This window comes from Schistocerca piceifrons, chromosome 4, assembly GCF_021461385.2.
Source record: "Schistocerca piceifrons isolate TAMUIC-IGC-003096 chromosome 4, iqSchPice1.1, whole genome shotgun sequence".
In the NCBI taxonomy this organism is placed as follows: domain Eukaryota; kingdom Metazoa; phylum Arthropoda; class Insecta; order Orthoptera; family Acrididae; genus Schistocerca; species Schistocerca piceifrons.
In genome coordinates this window covers 29637920-29652288 of record NC_060141.1, presented here as the reverse complement: position 1 = coordinate 29652288, position 14369 = coordinate 29637920, and the positions used below count along the sequence as shown (strand labels likewise).

General features: G+C 41.5%; 1 protein-coding gene across 1 annotated transcript in view; it reads right to left on the bottom strand.

Moving 5' to 3' along the window:
- The window catches only part of LOC124795565 (TM2 domain-containing protein CG11103), a gene marked incomplete at its 5' end in the record, with an annotated part of 46016 nt that overhangs the window by 4116 nt on the left and 27531 nt on the right, over window positions 1–14369 (bottom strand). The window contains one exon of the mRNA XM_047259638.1: window positions 6082–6197. Within this exon, the coding sequence (XP_047115594.1) occupies window positions 6082–6197 (116 nt within the window). The remainder of the gene's footprint in view (window positions 1–6081; window positions 6198–14369) is intronic.

Sequence of the window (14369 nt, the reverse complement as noted above, 5' to 3'; positions counted from 1 at the left end):
CACACATGTGCAACTAGCATATTGAATTTGGGGGAATCACTTTAACACTGGATGATGACAATCCTCCTGTCTTCGAAAATCTCGCCATATAATTATGGATTTGTTTGTCCTCCACATGAGTCAGTTAACAGAAGAAATTTGTTCTCCTGTATGTATGTCTTGCACACATCAGTCAAAACTTCTTAGTGTAGGGCTGTTATAACTTTCCCAGATTTTGATGAAGTAATGACAACATTCCTGTATTTTGTGTTCATCTTTCCTTTCCATGCCTTTTATGAAAATACTGATGAATACAATATACTGAGCACTAGTTTAGTTTATTTTCAATGTAAGTAATGTAAAAATTGAAAATAAAAAAGTATAAAATAGTTTCCACATAGCACCTCAACGTCGCGACCCTCCCCTCAGGTTACCATCCTGCACCCTTCCCACTGTGCCAACCACCACCTTGAAACGACGCTAACAAATATGGCTCATGCCTCACCCGAACTGCACAGCAAATGCTATTTTTTCTAAACGGTAGACCATCTGGAGCTCCCCCTTCTGTCACTTTCATTTCTGGCCAAGTCCTGTATATACTATAAATGTGGAGGAAATCGGTGAACATGAAAAGGTGCGGTCCCCTCGTCACTAGTGAACAGCTCGTGGAAGTAAATGCACATTTCTGAAATTAGTGATTGATTGTGATTTATTGTAGTACTTACCGCTGGGAAAAAATGATGACATTCTACACTAACAGTTACATAAGAGGTTTGGAAAGTAAATAGTGGCAACTATTTATTCACAACCGACACAAAAGAGTTACATGTTTGCACCTTTTCCTTCAAAGTAGTCACCAGCATTGTGTAAAACCCATTGCCAGAGATGTGGAAGGCATAGTGTACCATTAGCAGAGCCTATTCTGTTGATGGTGTGAATGGAGCGGTCTAAAGTTATGGTGATTCTCGTGTACGACTGTGGTGGTGTTATCCTAATGGATTATGTTCCTCCATGGCAGACCATCAATGCACAGTATTACTGTTCGTTTTTGGAGCATCACCTGCAACCAGCTTTGCAACAGAAGCGGCGACACTTTCTGCGCAACCCACCCATTATTTTGCACGACAATGCTGTGGCTGCTCTGTTCGCTCGATGGGACTGGGAAGTTCTCTAGCATCCGACATACTACCCACACTTAAGTCCTTGTGACTTTGATTTGATTCCAAAGATGAAGAAACCACTTCATGGCATTCGCTTCAGAACTGTTCCAGAGATTTGACAGGCAGTATACCGTTCCATTCGCACCATTAACAGAACAGGCTCTGCTAACGGTATACTACACCTTCCACATCACTAGTTCTGCACAACACTGGTGACTACTCTGAAGGACAGTAGCAGGTGCAAACATGTAACTCTTTTGTATCGGTTGTGAATAAATAGTTGCTACTATTTAAGTTCCAACCCTCCTACATTTAGGACAATGTTTGATTAAAGTTTCTTTACAACACTTATCAATCATCATTTAATAAAGAAGTATGATTCATGTGCTGTAATATACACTGGGAAAAAAAAAACTTAGTACACCTGGAAAGACAATGTTAATGTAACCAGTGGGATAGTACATGTACCGATACGGTTTCAACGTCATCTGTCAACAGGTGGCATAGCTACCAGAGTGCCACCTATGTCTACCCTTTAATACGGAATGCTCGCAGCCGGAAGGCTCAGTGTGGTGCAAATGTGCGAAGCAAGCAGGCAACCACGCCACAGAGATATGCTCGTGATTCCTACAGCCAAATTAGCGAGTTTGAATGGGTTCAAATAATTTTGGCCTCTTGAGTGGCAGCACGGTCCTTTTGGAGAACTGCCACACCAGTGGGACGTGCTGTGCCAGTTATCCAAGATGCTGGTATCAGTGGTCACGTGAACATTTTCACAACTGTAGATGAGGATCTGGATGTCCACACAATGCAGACACCTGCCAAGATGATCATATTGTAAGGGCAGCAGTGGCAGATTGTACCACTACCACAGGTAGGAGGGCTTGTGAGCCCAGAAGCGTCAGCAGTAGGACTACAGGCACACATACCTCTAGCCTGTCCTCCACTCTCACCATAGCACTGACGTGCATGGCTCGATTGGTGCTTTCGGAAGCTCACTTAGAAGATGAAATGGCGCGCTGTGGTCTTCAGTGATGAAAGTAGATTCTGCCTGCATGCAATATGTATAACATAGACCTGGTGTGCACTGCATTGCAGCACACATTCATCCAAGACACACTGGCTCTGAGCACTATGGGACTCAACTGCTGAGGTCATTAGTCCCCTAGAACTTAAAACTAGTTAAACCTAACTAACCTAAGGACATCACAAACATCCATGCCCGAGGCAGGACTCGAACCTGCGACCGTAGCGGTCTTGCGGTTCCAGACGGCAGCGCCTTTAACTGCACGGCCACTCAAGACACACTGGCCCCAGCATTCATCCAAGACACAATGGCCCCACCCCAGGCCTTATAAGCTAAGACTCTTTTTCGCCTTTGGTGTTTCTGGAGGGGACGCTGACTAGTGCTCGGTACATGTAGAATGTTGTTAGATCCATTCGCTTGTCATTATTGCAACAGGAAGGTGATGTATTGTTCCAACAGGCTAATATTTGCCCACACACCGCCCGTTAAACTCAATGTGCTCTGCAAGACGTTCAGCAACTTTCCTGGCCAGCACGATCTCCGGACCCGTCTCCAATCGAGCAGGTGTGGGATATGCTGGGACGAGAAGTGACTTGTGAAATTCAATCGACAACTCTTACAGAACTACGTGAACAGGTCGAGCAGGTGTGGCATAATGTTTCCCAGGAGAGTATTCGCCATCTGTGCCTGACTGGATGCCGAAGTCAGTGCTCGCATTGCCGCCCACGGGGGCTACACCGTGTACTAATATGGATATGTCAGCACGAGTTGATACCTGGTACCTCAGAACTGCATGTGTTATTGATCTGTAAATGTTACCACTTCCAACAGTCATTTTATTGTGCCCATCTGCGACTCAGCATCTCCCGTATACGGTGAGTAGCAACTATCCTTTTCATAATACAGTAATCATTTCATGTACGCCACTTGCACTGTTACAATACTGTGATCCAAAAACCTCTAAAAGGGGTTTTTCTGACAGTGCATCTTAGAACAGACTTATACATTTGGGCCTAATTCAAAACATATGTGTAAATTAAATTTTAATCAGTCTGCTTGCTTAGTTTAAAGTAATACCTATATGTTACTTTCAGGTTGATAAATGAATGAAGATTCCTGCACTGATGGAAACAATGGAACTCCTGCAGAGTGTTCAATAAGAACTGTTTCTGTTGGAAGTGAAGTTGATTTATCAGTTCAGCCCCAGAAAAGAAAAATTAAGGAGTAAAACTCCCCAAATGTTTCACATGATTCCAGATCATAAGGTGATTTTAAATCATATATTCTTTTCTAGTGAATGGCATGGTGATCAGCACTACCTCTATGCTAGACATTATGCAAACTGAAATGTCAATTTCTTACAAATGTCATCAATATCTCCACATCAGAAAAATACAGAAACTCGGAAAATAATCATGCATTTTGTATGAGACTGTAACCTATACATATAACTGCCACCTCCTATACACACTAATGTAATAAGATGCTGGAAATGTGTTACATAGACCAAATTCCAACAAAATTAAATAAAAGAAAAAAAAGTTGGTGAATATTAACAACAGAGTAAAGTAACATCTACGACAATCCTCAAAACAGAAATGGTTCAGTTTGGAATACGGCAATTGCTAAACTTCAACTGCTATTGATCCAAGTAGAGTGTCACTGCAAAATGAACTTGCTCAAAGCAATAAAAGTTTGTTTTCAACCCAGACAGACTGTATCCATGTGTATCCTGCTGAGTAGCATTTCAGGATTGCTACGAAAATATGGGCAAATGACAGTGGAAGCAGATATATACAACAAATTTGGTTAATTATCTGATGATGCTTGGTAACAGATCAAATTGCATAGTCACAAAAACGAACTGAAAATTATGTTGATTGAGACAAAAACAAAATTGTGGATATGAATACAAAGCTGTGATTTTGTACTTTCAACATTTTTATTGACATATCTACCAGATAAAAACGATCTCAAGTCTGTCCATTCATTCTGGAATTATTAGCATGAGGGGCGTTCAATAAGTAATGCAACACATTTTCTCTGCAAATTTCAGCTGAAAAAATGTGGACTTTGTTGTGAGACATCATACGTAGAATATTTCTGCTTCAACCTCTATAGTTTCATGAAATTCCGATACATTGCGTCTATGTGTAGCCTTCAAAATGGCAATTGTAACAGAGATGCATTCCAAAAAGAGAGCTGTCACTGAGTTTAGTTTGGCGGAAAACCAGAACATAACAGACATTCATAGGCACTTGCAGAATGTCTATGGAGACTTTGCAGTCAACAGAAGCATGGTGAGTCATTGGGGGAAGTGTCTGCCATCATCCCAACAAGGTCACACAGATCTGTCCGATCTCCCGTGTGCCAGCTGACCGCACACTGCTACTGTGCTACAATCATGAAACTGAATGGACAAATTCGGAATGTTCACTGCCACAAAAATGCAAACGAACTTCTCCGTCCCCCTGACAATGCGAGGCCTCATACAAGTCTGCGCATCTGACAGGGGCTCACAAAACATTGGACTGTTCTTCCTCATCCACCCTACAGCCCGGATCTCACACCTTGCAACTTCCACCTGTTTGTCTCAATGAAGGACACATTCTGCAGGAAGCAGTTAATTGTTGATGATGAGGTTATTGATGCAGCAAGACGTTGGTTCCAACATCAACAAGTGGAGTGGTACCACTAAGCGAACAAGCCCTCCAAGCATGGTGGCGTAAGGCCACCACACTGAATGGAGTGTATGTCGAAAAATAGGATTTGGCAGCCAAAAGAGTGGAAAATAATATGGTGTATTGGAATCTGAATAAAACCAACCTGATTTTAAAAAATGTGCTGCATTACTTATTGAACACTCCTTGTACATTACCATTTCAGCAAAATTCAAGACCAACCTCAAATGGATAAACTAACAGCTCCTCATAGCGAGTTTCCACATTGACATCAGTGTTGTACCTCCCACTGGAAGTGACCTTATTTGACTTACAACCAACATACAGCTGGTTGTAGTGTCGAAAATGAACTTCCATTTTTCATCTTTGAGGGGTGTGTACTACGTGGTCTTAATAGTGGACATAATAGACATATGATAATCAATTTGGAATAATGTATCTCTCTAAGAGGTGAAAGGAGGAACTGAATTCAAATTGAGAACTTTATAGCTAAACAGTCATTGTCCAATTTTCCAAACAGACCAGCAGCAAATGTTTCCCCTTCAGTTAATATATATCATTATAATAGAAGGAAACATTCCACGTGGGAAAAATTATATATAAAAACAAAGATGAGGTGACTTACCGAACGAAAGCGCTGGCAGGTCGATAGACACACAAACAAACACAAACATACACACAAAATTCAAGCTTTCGCAACAAACTGTTGCCTCATCAGGAAAGAGGGGAAGACGAAAGGAAGTGGGTTTTAAGGGAGAGGGTAAGGAGTCATTCCAATCCCGGGAGCGGAAAGACTTACCTTAGGGGGATGGATATGTGTGTGTGTGTGGGCGAGTGTATACCCGTCCTTTTTTCCCCCTAAGGTAAATCTTTCCGCTCCCGGGATTGGAATGACTCCTTACCCTCTCCCTTAAAACCCACATCCTTTCGTCTTTCCCTCTCCTTCCCTCTTTCCTGATGAGGCAACAGTTTGTTGCGAAAGCTTGAATTTTGTGTGTATGTTTGTGTTTGTTTGTGTGTCTATCGACGTGCCAGCGGTTTTGTTTGTTAAGTCACATCATCTTTGTTTTTTATTTATAACTGCAAGAAGTCAGTTTATCTTCTTGGGATACGCCTACAAGGGTACTGTTTATCTACCTGGTTAGGAAAATTGTGTAATACATAATACCATAAAATTTCGCAGAGTCTGTATTCAAGTAGTCTAGTACAAGTAGGTTTCTTGAAATATTCTTACGTTATACAAGGAAAGCCATCTCTGTATATTTCTTTTGGTCCATAACACTCAATTGATGGAAGAACAGTACATTTCAACACTGTTTTTTCGACATCTTCGTACCTATAACCACCAAACTGAAAATAGAATAAAAAGCCCACTATCAACATGATAGAACAATTCACATATGTTAAATTATAAGTTGTGTAATTCTGAGATTTATCAACAACATTAATAAACAATATTCAGCCATTAATAAAGAAGGAACTGTTAAAGTGATCCTTCAAATTTTCCAGATAAAATTGATGGTTTAAAAGCTTTTAGGTTTACAGCAGAGTAGTCATTTTCTTTTTGCATGATATTTCAATAACATCTCAATTTGTTTTCATCATGTATCGAGTTCAGACTTCATTGCTTGCTGATGGATTCCAATCAAAATGAATGGTATACACTATGTGCCACTGTAGCAATTGTTTCCCAACACCTGTCTAACATATGACATTCCGCATTGTTGGACAAAGATGTAAGGAATACAACTGTTCTGCCCACCTCAAGCAACCATCTAATCAGGTGTGTCTGAAAAGTGTCTCACCTGTGAACTAAAAATGTAAAATGCAAAGATACTAGCATCATGGTGCAGGCAACTAATTTCTGCAGATAATTTGATAAACACAGGCAGAGGGTTAGAAATGTGAAATGCAAAGACACTAGCATCATGGTGCAGGCAACTAATTTATGCAGATAATTTGATCATCGCAGGGAGAGGGTTCAGCTTGGTATCCGGTGCTCAGTTTGCTTGAACCACGTTGGAAAAAATCTCAGTCCACTATATCTGCTCATAAGCGTCTATTAAAATTTGTTCTGAAGAATGGTATTTTTAAACGGCATTTCTGTTACTTAAATTTTTTTCATTGTGACATAGCCTTTCTGTTGATTTTTTAATTTTGGCTGACTATCTTATTGTTAAATAGTGTCAGAAAAAATTGCTAGAGTGGAAAAAAGCATATACCACTGACAGTTCAGTTGGAATTTAAACTATCCATCTGTACTCAATACTTGACAAAAACAGCTAGGGGAAATCCTCATACCGCTGTGTAAGAGAAAATGACAACTAGGCAGCAAAACCAAAAAGTTGATAAGCAGCAGTTCACAGGTTTCACCATCAGTCATATTAACATGATCTTTTACATGTTTCAATGCAGTACCATCACTTACACAGATATGTTACTACAGCAATGCAGCATGCTTCAAAACATAATTAACAACTAAATAGAGTACAAATCCATTTTTTATAGCACTGACTGAAAATTAAAAAAGAAGCTATGTAACAATCCTCTGCAATATCAGCAGCAAAAGAATACAAAAGTAATGCAGCACTAACTTAATTCAGACACCTTAAAATAGTTGCACTTAAGCTGGAGTAGGAAGCACTAACATTTTACAAGAATAAAACTGTCAGTACAGCAACTGAAAGAGTTCCAGATGACTGAAACGAATTGTCACTATAAAATTTCACACAATTAAGGAGCAAAGTTTGAGACAAGTATGACTAAACTGTCACTGTGAGGTGTGCACAAAATCATTTTGTTGCAGTCTTATAACTGGAGATGAAAAGGTGACTGAAAGCTATGCTCTTCCAGGGTACACCAGCAGTTAGCATTCAGCACTGACCAAATGGAAAGAATCCTCCTTTCAGATTGATTAGAAGCATGCATATATTACTCATATTATTCAATTGTTCCTGCACTCATTATTTCATATAAATGCAGAAATACAAGGTCCATTCAATAAATAAACAGAAAAGCTGTAACAATACGAGAGAAGAAAAGCTGTAAGAAATACAAAACTTGGCCAAAGTTTGTGCTTCTTTGATATGTTTAGGTGTGTCCTAGAACTATTGTCAGATGGGCCTGGTACGCCTGCCTCGTGAACAGGATGCTGGGAATCAGTGAAACAAGATGGTGGCACACTTACAGGTTTGCACCAACATAAAGCAGGGTAGTGTCATTACATTTCTATTAGTTAAAGGGTTGAAACCAATCCAAATTCACTGTTGGATGGAAGTGCAAGAGGGTGGAAGCAGTTTGAGTTGAACATTAATGTACGAGTTGGCATATAAGTTCAAACGGGGCGTAACAAGTGTTTAAAATACATCACACCCGGGATGCACTACACGCACAGTCTGTAAGAACAACACTGTGAGAGTTGATACGGGAAAACAGGCATTTTATGGTGAGTGACATTGCAACTATGGTGAAGATTGGTGTTAGATCAGGCCATCACATTGTTCATGATGTACTGATGTTCAAGAAAGTTTGTGCAATGTAATATGAAGGAAAGGCATGTGCTAGAGTCACCTTAGAGACAACCAAATACCTGAAGTTCATCTGCTTCCTCCTCCCCCAACCCATATTCCCTGGACACGGCAGCTTCAGATTACCACACTTTTAACCCACTGAAGGAAGCTCTTAGTGGCTCAAGGTCCACTGATGATGAAGTCCAGGCAGCACTGCATAACAGGTTAGGCACGCATACACCCGAGAATTCTTTGCACAGGGTACTGAGAAGCTTATCTGTTGTTGGCGTAAGTTCATATCCTCATCTACATACATACTCTGGAAGGCACCATGTGGTGTGTGGCGGAGGGTACCCTGCACCACTACTAATAATTCCCTTTCCTGTTCCACTCGTAGAGTGAAGGAGATAAGACTGCCTATATTCGTCCATATGAACTCTAATCTCTTTGATCTCATCTTCGTGGTCCTTATGTGGAATGTATATACGTGGCAGAAGAATCGTTCTGCAGTCAGCTTCATATGCAGGTTCTCTAATTTTCTCAATACTATTCCTCGAAAAGAATGTCTCCTTTCCTCCAGGGATTCCCATTTACGCTCCCAAAGCTTCTCCACACTACTTAGCATTGCTAAAACCTATGGTTAAAAATCTAGCAGTCTGCTTTTGAATTTCTTTGATGTCTACCATTCCCAAAATTCCATACCAACTGAATAGCTATTTCCTTTGTATAGTGCACCCCTGATTTATCAAAGAGAGTTTGATAATTCCTCACCCAATAATGCAGATCTGGAAATCTGAAGCAAAGACCATTACAGAATCGACATAGCCTTTGGTGGAGACCCTCCACTTGGCGCCAAACTAAAGGACCCTGATCAACTCAGGGAACAACGTTGCAAATTGAGAGCTCTGCTCGCACCCTGTGTGCGAGGCTAGCAGTCTTCATCACCTCCGCCAGTCGCCTGTATGAACTGAGGATGACCTCAGAACCCATGCAACAGATGTCGTCTGTGTCAGTGTGGCCCACAACTTGCAAACAACCGCACCCTGCATGCTCGTCAGCCACAGGAAAGGCCACCTCCTCATCCCGGATGTGGCTCCCCGGCAGTCATACCGAGTCCATATTGGCTGAACAGTATCTGCCTATGGGGCTCCATAATATACCTAATGTTGGAGCTCCTGATAACCAGAAAACTCCTGCCCACATGATCCTCCTCAGATACTGCTGAAGGAACAGTGGCCTGATCACTCATAGGGCAATAGGTGAGGCCAGAACTCAAGGGGGATTACACTGAAAAGTAAATGTTATAGTACATAATATTAATAGAGGTTTTTTAAAAAAAAAAAAGGTCAATTTTTTAAATTATCTTTGTAATTCCCGCACTCTAACAGATGGGTGTGTACGAGGGTTGTTTTTTAAGTAAGGGCCGTTCGCGCGTATAGTCCCGTAGTTCGCGCGGACGCCGCAACAAGCCACCGCGCCACTTGCCGGCATCCTTCCCGTTCACACTGATGCAAGTTGCAGCTCTGTAGCTGACGTGTACGCATCGCTGTGCTACTTTATAATGTTTACGATTATTGAATCGCCCGCCGCGTGTGAGATATGGTCAGTGATACGTTTTTTGACCGCGAGAAGCCTATCAGCTGCACAAATTCATCGTCAGTTAACAGAAGTTTATAGCTTGAATGCAATGAGTGAAGGTAAAGTGTGTCAATGGGTTAGAGAGTTTCAAAATGGCCGTCAAAACGTCCATGACGAAGAACGCTCAGGCCGGCCCTCTGTGATCGCTGATGATTTGGTGGCTGCAGTCGAAACAAAGATTCGTGAGGACAGAAGATTCACAATTTCCAATCTTTCTTTGGAATTTCCACAAGTTTCAAGATCGGTTTTGTACAAAATTGTGTCTGAAAACATAAACTTTAAGAAACTGTGTTCTCGGTGGGTACCCAGACTCCTCACAGAGGACCACAAAGGGAAGAGATTTGCCACTTCATTGGACTTTTTGATTCGTTACGAGGAAGAAGGGGATGACACGTTGAGTCAAATTGTCACTGGAGATGAAACATGGGTATCCCGTATCACTCCCGAAAGCAAGCGACAATCGATGGAATGGTGACACACAACCTCACCCGTCAAGGTCAAAGCCAAACAGACGCTGTCAAAGCGCAAGATTATGGCAACCGTGTTCTGGGACCGGCGCGGTGTTTTGCTAGTGGACTTTATGCCACGAGGAACGACAATCAACTCAGATGCCTACTGTGCAACTCTAAAGAAGCTCCGCAGAGCAATTCAAAACAAAAGGCGCGGCATGCTGACAAAATGAGTTTTGCTCCTGCACAATAATGCTAGGCCTCACACCTCTCAAAAGACTCGGGATTTGATTGATTCTTTTGGCTGGGAAGTTTTGGACCATGCACCATACAGCCCCGACCTTGCTCCTAGCGATTTTCACCTTTTCCGGTACCTGAAACAGCATCTTGGCGGGGAGCGCTTCAATGACGACGATGAAGTGAAAGCAGCCATGAACTCTTGGCTATCGGAGCAGGCGGCCGAATTCTTTGAAGAGAGAATTAAAAACTTAGTTGTACGGTATGGCAAGTGCTTAAATAAACAAGGCAACTATGTAGAAAAATAGGTACAAGTGTGTAGAATCAGAAAATAAAAGTTTTTTTACAAAAGTATTTGTATCTTTTTTAAAAAATAAAAACGGCCCTTACTTAAAAAACAACCCTCGTATTTAAAGCAAAGCATTAACAGTATTAACATTTTGTGATTAACTACACGCATGATTAGTTTGTTAGGTACTACCCAGAAAAATTAAATATTTTATGTAAACTGATGGCAAATGCATGTGACTCAGAAATTACATGGGGCAATTTTCTAAAGAACAAGAGCAATTTATTTGACAGTTGACCCCTTAGAAACCAATGTGGATGATTACGATTTTAAACATACCAAACAGTGCATGTATCAAGCATTCCTTTCTTAGTAATTAAATACAGCTAAAATGGTAAAATAAAAGGAGAAAATGTCACTATGGTTAAAGTCCAGGTAATTCAAAACCATAGCAGTTTTACATTAAGCTAAAAGAGAGGAGGATGGAAGATACCAGTGATGAAGAGGCCACAGTGAAGAGGGTATTCCAACCTCCACACACCAAGTGCCTGTGCCAAGAGGTACACTCTGTATTTGTTCCTCACCGATATCGATGCAGGATACACTACAGATGGATTACAGTACCACTAACATTTACTCTGTTTAAAATTGGATGAGAAATGTAAGACTTTCTAGAACCTAAGTGATTATTAGTGTAAAAAGTCAAATATTTACACTGTGTGTCAATATGGACTAGCAACACAGCTGTATGCCCACAGGGCCAATGTTGCAGAGAGAATAACATACTCTATGTGCCCAAACCAACATGAAACTGCTAAAGGCGTAAAATATTGCTGTGATATCTACTTTCCCTCATGAAACATATTACTTGTCCAGCTATTATTGTATTGTTTGCATGTAATAGGTGTAAGAAAATTACAAGGCTTCAGTTCTAGTCTCAGATGTCTGCACTCAGTGGTTTGTCATCAAAGGGACCTTCTTGCCACACGTTTTGTGTCAGTTTTGTGTGGGTGATATACAGTTGGCAGTATGACGGCTTCTTCATGAGGGGTTTGAAGAGAAGTATGCCATACCTTGGTCGTTTTCTTAACCATCCTCAGTTTCTTGGGGGTTCTGGCAGGTTGCAATTCCATATCCAAATCTGACACCTCAGACTGATGCTAGATCATTTCCCAGTATGCCCATGGCGCTCTCTCTCTCTCTCTCTCTCTCTCTCTCTCTCTCTCTCTCTCTCTCTCTCTCTGTGTGTGTGTGTGTGTGTGTGTGTGTGTGTGTGTGTGAGAGAGAGAGAGAGAGAGAGAGAGAGAGAGAGAGAGAGAGAGAGAGAGGTGTGGGAGAAGGGTGGGGCAACTAGCAGAGATTTTGCATTTGACTTGACACGTTTCTACCAATGGCCAATGGATTGTTGGTTTTCTAAAAATCTTGTCTCTCATATAAGCACAGAGACAGCAGGGTAGGTAGCTATCAGTTTGTAAAGCTCAACATGTTGGTGATGGTGGCCATATCAGTAATTTCAGGTCTGGGAAAGAAGTGAAAGGAGGAAGGAGGAGGTACAGGTTATTTGGGAATAATTCATGGTTAACCTGGAATGTGGTGCTACATCAGTTTTCATAGGTTCAATTTCAGATGGGATCAACATAATCAGATCTCTTTTTAAATTGTTTTCTTTTGTCCCTACAGGGTATTTTTCCTTCTTGTTTTCTGGAAATGAAGACAACAGCACTCCTCTGCAATCACTGTCCAGAGCTCTTTAGCCTTGTGGTTCTTTCAGCCATTGGGTAGTGAGGCCACTAGTCAGTTTAAATCTTGGCACACGCGAAAATCACTCAGGGTGAGGTATGATACGCAAGGTGGATGTTCAAGACATTCCAATTCCATATTCTGTACTGCTCTTATGGATGAATGAGCAGTATGGAGACGAGTACATGTTGCAACAAAACACTAGCAGTCTTTTGTTGTGACGCAGGAAATTGATGCTTCTCCTGCTGCATCATTGAAGTAGCTACCATAGGAGCACTGTGTTTGTGGGCCCAGGAGGACTAGTAACAGAAACTATCACTATTAAATTGGAGGTAATTATCTGTTTCCTTAATGTTTTAGCACAGTTTTGATATTTTATTGATTTTGTGCTGTCATTCATATTTCTTAAGGATTGTTGATAGAGAACACATTTAGCCACCAAGACCTTGAAACAGGTTTTTAAAGGTCTTTGTGCCTGGTTGCATTTTTCATCAAAATCCATAAATTAATAACAGCCACAGAGTTCAACAGAGTCCAGTATGGTTAAAATAATGTTCATATTTCTTTATAACACAATGTTCACAGTTCTGTCTTCAAGCTATCCCCTTATGCACTATCCTGGGTACTGTAACATTATCGGTAAAACATTTCTTTTGAAGTGTAAAAAATACACTGGTATCCATCCCCTTACTTTTGATCTTCTCTGAATGTGGTGAACCAAAATGTCAACTCCATGTCACTCCAGGTAAATGTACAGCAGTTCTTCACTTTACTGACAAGAGGACTCACTGGAAAATTAGATCCTATCGGTGATAGACACTCTCACAAAAACAACAGCTACCTGGTCGGTTTGTTGTTTGTTGGTTTAAAAGGGGGGGGGGGGGGGGGGAGGGGTGGAAGGGACCAAACTGCGACGTCATAGGACCCTTGTTCCCAGTAGCACAATTACCCATGGGAAAGAATAAAAAAAATATGACACACGGCACGGCACAATAACAGGAGAAAGGAAGAACCAGAAGAACGATAGGACAACACACACTACAATGGACAAAACAGGACAAGAAAACCACAGAGAGACACAAGAAATAGGGAGAAGAGATTAAAAACAAGAAAGCAGATGACCATAGCTGGCTCACCAAGAGCATAAAAAAGGAGAAGCCAGCCACTCTGCAACACATTAAAACCTCCACCCTAAAAGCCCTAGGGTGCAGGACACAGAGGGACAAAGGATATGTGCTAAAACTCAGATCAAATGATAACAAATAAAACTTAAAATTAAAGCTGCTGTTGAGGCATTGTCGTCCAACACTGAAAGTAGGGCGCTTGGAAATTTAAAAGTCTGCCGCAGAGTGACTAAAAGTGGACAGTCCAGCAAGAGGTGGATGACCGTCGTTTGGAGCCACAGCGACACTAAGGTGGGTCCTCGCAACGGAGGAGGTAGCCACGTGTGAGCCACATATGGCCAGTGGGGAGCCGACATAGGACAACTGATTCCCTGCAAGAAGCCCGCGGGGAAGACTTCCACACTTTCGCAGTCTCCTTAATGACATGCAGTTTTTTGTGCATACTGTTATGTCACTCCGTCTCCCAAAGCCGAAAAACCTTGGGGCATAAGACAGAATGCAAGTCAGTTTCAGAGATGCCCATCTCCAGGAGCGGT